This window comes from Vigna umbellata, chromosome 6, assembly GCF_029865625.1.
Source record: "Vigna umbellata cultivar VRB3 chromosome 6, Vumbellata_1.0, whole genome shotgun sequence".
NCBI classification, from domain to species: domain Eukaryota; kingdom Viridiplantae; phylum Streptophyta; class Magnoliopsida; order Fabales; family Fabaceae; genus Vigna; species Vigna umbellata.
Genome location: NC_142170.1, coordinates 814,857 through 821,035, shown reverse-complemented (window position 1 = coordinate 821,035; position 6,179 = coordinate 814,857). Strand labels below are relative to the sequence as shown.

General features: G+C 43.9%; 1 protein-coding gene across 1 annotated transcript; it reads right to left on the bottom strand.

Moving 5' to 3' along the window:
* Nucleotides 1-1,898: 1,898 nt before the first annotated feature.
* Nucleotides 1,899-5,396, bottom strand: LOC148196550 (uncharacterized). Its single transcript, XM_088092853.1, has one exon. The coding sequence runs from the start codon at nucleotides 5,337-5,339 to the stop codon at nucleotides 1,899-1,901; it is 3,441 nt and encodes a 1,146-aa protein (XP_087948979.1). The 5' UTR covers nucleotides 5,340-5,396.
* Nucleotides 5,397-6,179: the final 783 nt, after the last annotated feature.

The window sequence follows — 6,179 nt, the reverse complement described above, 5'->3', positions numbered from 1 at the left end:
TGCTCAATCTCGACCGGTAGGTGACATGCTTTTCCGAAGACAACCCGGTAAGGAGACATCCCTATCGGTGCTTTGTAAGCTGTCCTGTGAGCCCAAAGAGCATCGTCCAATCTATTGCTCCAATCTTTCCTGTTGGGCTGGACAATCTTCTCCAAAATCCTCTTAATCTCCCTGTTGGATATCTCAGCCTGCCCATTTGTTTGGGGGTGGTAAGGTGTAGAAACTCTGTGCGTCACCCCATATTTCTTGAGCAAAGCTTGCATGGATCTGTTGCAAAAATGGGTTCCTTGATCACTAACAATTGCTCTAGGCACTCCAAACCTGCAAAAGAGGTGAGATCTAACAAAATCTACAACAACCCGAGCATCATTAGTCCTGGTGGCTCTAGCTTCCACCCATTTTGAAACATAATCCACAGCAAGGAGAATATAAGAGAAACCAAAAGAAACAGGAAAAGGACCCATGAAATCTATACCCCATACATCAAACACCTCACAGAACAACATAGGTTGTTGAGGCATCTCTTGTCTTTGTGAAATTGATCCTCCTGCTCTCTGACAAGGCTCACAAGTGCTGCAAATCTTCTCCGCATCTTTGAAGATGGAAGGCCAATAGAAACCACAGTCAAGCACCCTGCGAGCTGTTCTCTGTATCCCCAGATGACCACCAGGTGAGGAGGCATGACAGAACTGCAGGACCGAGTCAATCTCATGGTCCGGAATGCATCTCCTAGTAACCTGGTCACTGCACAACTTCCACAGATATGGGTCATCCCAAACATAATACTTAGCATCACTCTTAATTTTAGCAATCTGAGCACGTGATGCTAAGGGAGGAAAAACAGAAGCAACCAAATAATTTACAATGTGTGCAAACCAAGGAGTGGGGTGAGAGTAAGAAATCATCAACAAACTCTCGTCAGGAAAGGTATCTTGTATGGGCAACACATCAGCTTCATCATCAGCTTTTTCAATCCGGCTTAGGTGGTCTGCAACCAAATTTCGTGCTCCACTCCGGTCTTCAATTTGCAAGTCAAACTCTTGGAGCAGTAGCATCCACCTGATCAATCTAGGCTTTGACTCCGCCTTTTTCAACAGAAACTTTAGAGCTGCATGGTCAGTATACACAATAACAGGTGATCCAAGCAAATATGACCTAAACTTATCAAGGGAAAAAACAATTGCCAACAACTCTTTTTCAGTGGTGGTATAATTTGCCTGGGCAACATCCAAAGTGCGTGAAGCATAGTAGATCACTCTCGGCAGCTTGTCAATTTTCTGTGTCAAGACAGCCCCTAATGCATAATTAGACGCATCGCACATGAGCTCAAATGGGGCTGTCCAATCTGGTGCCTGAATGATAGGGGCGGTGGTCAAAGCTTCCTTCAGGCAATCAAACGCCTGCTTGCATCTGTCATCAAAAGAAAAGTCAATATCTTTCTGCAGCAGTCTGGACAAGGGAAGCGCCTTCTTGCTGAAATCTTTGATGAAGCGCCTGTAGAAACCTGCATGTCCAAGAAAAGATCGCACCTCTCGCACGCAAGAGGGGTAAGGCAACTGCGAAATCACAGATATCTTAGCAGGGTCTACCTCTATTCCCTTTTCAGAAATGATATGCCCTAGAACCAAACCTTGTCCAACCATGAAGTGACATTTCTCAAAATTGAGAACAAGGTTTGTTTCTATGCATCTTTTCAAAACTTTTTCCAGACTGTCTAAACATGCATCAAAGGAGGATCCATACACAGTAAAATCATCCATAAACACCTCTATGCAATTCTCAAGAAAGTCGCTAAAAATGCTAAGCATGCACCGCTGGAAGGTACCAGGGGCGTTGCATAGACCAAAGGGCATCCTCCTATAGGCAAAAGTGCCAAAGGGGCAGGTGAATGTGGTTTTTTATTGATCCTCAGGCCCAATATTTATTTGAAAGTAACCAGAAAAACCATCAAGAAAACAATAATGAGATTTACCTGCCAGGCGCTCCAGCATCTGATCAATGAATGGCAGGGGGAAATGATCTTTCCTGGTTGCTTGGTTGAGCCTCCTATAGTCAATGCAGACTCTCCAACTGTTCTGCACTCTAGCTGGGATAAGCTCATCCCTCTCATTCTTCACCACAGTGAGGCCAGTTTTCTTGGGCACAACATGGATGGGGCTAACCCACTGACTGTCTGAAATAGGGTAGATGATCCCAGCTTGCAAAAGCTTGGTCACCTCCTTCTTGATGACGTCCATGATCACGGGGTTTTGCCTTCTTTGTGGCTGTCTCACTGGCCTTGCCCCATCTTCCAAAAGAATTCTATGCATGCATGTGGATGGGCTAATACCAGGTATGTCAGCCAAACTCCAACCAATGGCCTTCTTGTGCTTCCTCAACACACCAAGCAACTTCTCCTCTTGAACAGAATCAAGGGAGGTGGAAATGATCACCGATTTCTTCTCATCATCCTCCAAGTACACGTACTTGAGGTTATCTGGGAGCTGTTTCAACTCAAGAGTAGGTGCCTGCAAGTCAGATTCATTTGTACTTCCTACAAAGTGGTTAGTGCATTCCGACTCCAAAGAATTCACAGGTAAAGGCGGAACACCTATCTCATCACGCTCCAAATCCATATCCATGACAATTACATTATCAACATCATCCATATCAAAAACATCATCAACATCATGGATATCAAAATTCTCTTCAAAATCAACCTCATTCTCAAATTCAGATTCAATGCATGTATGTAGAGAAGATAGAAAAGAATGCTCTTTCTTATGCAAAGAATCAAAATCATCAACAACATATCTATCAATAATGTCATCCAATGCATCGATCCTAAACAGAGAATGGTCCTCAGCTGGAAATTTCATTGCATCAAGGATATTAAAATGAACAACAATATCAGCAAATTCCATAGACAAAGTTCCAGCATACACATCAATCTTAGTTCGGGCAGTTTTCAAGAATGGCCTGCCTAAGATAATGGGAGCGGATCCATGAGAGAATCCCTCCTCCATTTCCAAAACATAAAAGTCAGCAGGAAAAATCAATTCACCAACCCTAACCAAGACATCCTCTATGAAACCTGCTGGGTGGGTAACACTCCTATTAGCCAACTGAATGACCACACCCGTGGTTTGCAAAGGACCCAGAGACAAAGATGCATATATAGATAAAGGCATGACATTAACAGAAGCACCCAAATCAAGCATGGCATTTTCAAATTTATTGTTTCCAATCACACAAGGAATGCAAAATATACCTGGGTCCTTGCACTTTTCAGGGATGTGCGGGACCGACTTACCAATAAGCGCAGATACATTCCTTCCCATGCTTATCCTCTCATTTCCCTTCATCTTCCTCTTGTGTGTGCACAACTCCTTCAAGAATTTGGCATACTTCGGTATCTGCTTGATGGCATCAAGTAGAGGTATGTTCACCTCTACCTTCCTGAAGGTCTCCAGAATTTCCTTATCCACATCTTCCATCTTTTTGCTAGGAAGTGCCCGTGAAGGGAATGGTAGAGGGATAGGTCGGTCAACCAATGGAGAAGGTGCGGCAGTGGTGGTGGTGGAAGAGGGAGAAGATCCACCTGAAGAAGAACCACCGGCTGGAGAAGAAGATTCACCCACCTCAAATGCCTTGCTCGGACCGTCATGGTCGTTCTTTCTAGGACAAGTAGCAGGCATGGGAGTAGGTGTAGAAGCGGGCTCTGAAGGCACAAAAATCTGCTTCCCTGATCTAAGGGTTATGGCACTCACATTCCTTGGGTTCTGCACAGTCTGGGATGGTAACTTATCCGAATTCTGAGACTGCGCCTGGTTTCTCTGAGTAGCCATCTGACCCATCTGGTTAGTGAGACTCTGTATGGAAGCTCTAGTCTCTTGCTGAAATTGCATGTTATCTTTCTGAAACTGCAGGTTTTGCATAGTCATCTGTCTCACTAACTCTTCCAATGAAGGTTCAGACGAAGTGGAAGGGTGGGCAGCTGGTTGGGCAGGTGCCTCTTGCTGTTGTTGTTGCCTCTGGTGTTGTTGCATAGGTGGAGGCACATATCTGTTAGGTGCTCCAGCATTCTGGAAGGGTGGTGCCTGCTGTTGATGTTGTGGCGCATTGTTCCATCTCAGATTGGGGTGATTCCTCCACCCTGGGTTGTACCTGTTGCTGGATAAGTCATGATTTTGCTGTTGTTGCTGCCTATTGTTGTAGATGTTCGTAGCATAAGCCTGAGGCGCATCAGAGGCAGCAGATTGCTGCAAAGAAGGACAAGCATCTGTATAGTGGTCACTGGAAGGACAAATAGCACATAGCCGTGCAACAGATGCAGATGGAGCTGCAGATCTCTGGTTGGTAGTCAACTGTGTCACCAACTTCGTGAGAGAGTCAATCTTTCCTTCCAACTTGCTTTCAACAGCTGATAAAGACTGGGCAACAACATCATGTACGCCCCTCACAACAATGGTATCATTCCTGGTGCTAAACTGCTGGGAGTTGGAGGCCATCTTCTCAATCAATTGCCTGGCCTCAGCAGGTGTGGTGTCTCCAATAGCTCCACCACTGGCAGCATCAATCATACCACGGTCCATGTTGTTCAAACCCTCATAGAAATACTGGACAAGGAGATGCTCAGGTATCTGATGGTGGGGACAACTAGCACAAAGTGTCTTGAATCTCTCCCAATACTCATATAAGTTCTCTCCACCAAGCTGCCTAATCCCAGTTATGTCTTTTCTGATAGCTGTGGTCCGGGCTGCTGGAAAAAATTTATCTAAGAACAGCCTCTTCAGATCATCCCAGCTAGTGACGGATCTAGGCGCCAAACCATACAACCAATCCTTAGCAACATTTTCCAATGAATGAGGGAATGCCTTCAAGAAGAGGTGCTCTTCAAGAACATCATGTGGTTTCATACTAGAACAGACAATGTGGAATTCCTTCAAATGCTTATGAGGACTCTCACCTGCAAGACCGTGAAACTTGGGCAACAAATGGATCAGTCCAGTCTTGAGAACAAATGGAACGTCCTCATCAGGATATTGGATGCACAAGCTTTCGATATCGAAATCAGGTGCAGCCATCTCCCTAAAGGTCCTCCCACGAGGTGGAGGTTGTGCCATATTGTTCTCAGTGTGAAAAACAACAGAATCAGAATCAGAATCACGTGCAGATGCAACAGATGCAGTAGATGCAGTATGCACAAAGTACTCAGCAGTGGGATGCACAGTATCCAATGGAACAGACTCAAAAACAGACTCTAAAGATAAATTTCTAGAATGCCTAGCTAACCTATGAAAAGTTCTATCAATCTCAGGATCAAAGGGTGGTATAGGCCCAGGATTTCCCCTAGTCATGCACTAAGTCACAACACCCTAAAATCATGAAACGATATCACAAAAATTTTGAACACACAAAACAACCTAATCAAACAAATCACACACACTCAAACATACAAGAAAAAACACAACACACACAAACACAACAAAAACCTAAGACCGAACCATTGGTCCCCGGCAACGGCGCCATTTTGATGAGAGGGTCGCACCTCCCAACAAAAGTTGTGCATAAAAGAATGCAGTATAGACTAGGAAGTGACTCCTAGGTCGTCTCTCAAGGACCAAATGTGGTTCAAGTCTTAGGTCAAACACGAAGGGGGGGGGGGGGGGTTTGAAAGATTTTTTTTTGTGAATGCAACTGAACTTAAATAAGACACTAATGCAAACGGAAATGTAAAAAAAAAACGGTCTCAATTACAAAATTAAAGCGGTTGGTCACTAAAGCTAACATTACATTTAAATTAAAGGAGTGAAAATTAACTTTGTGATGATTAACATTGAAAGGAGAATATGGTAATCAAGCAAAGATCACTTAAAAATTAGCAAGCATTCAAACCTAAGTGTATGCAATATGAAAATTGTAACCTAATTAGGTGCAAGATTAAGCATTTAAAATAATATAAGAGTAGACCCTTGGAGCTCTCTGGACGTGGCAGCAGCTCCCTTCCGTCACCGTGCACCACACATTCATTTTTTTTTATGTGCACACACTTCAATTGAAATCACTGTCTCGGGCTTCTCTTTAAAGAAAATTAAAATCATTAGAATGCTTCTTCTTTCTTCACGTGAATGAACTTCTTCATAGACCAAAACAAACCAGCTGTAAAGTGCTTCTCTTCTCCCACTCCACATAAGCCA

Excerpts from the sequence above, each read along its gene's own strand:
- LOC148196550 (XM_088092853.1), bottom strand. The coding sequence starts at position 5,339 with ATGACTAGGGGAAATCCTGGGCCTATACCACCCTTTGATCCTGAGATT.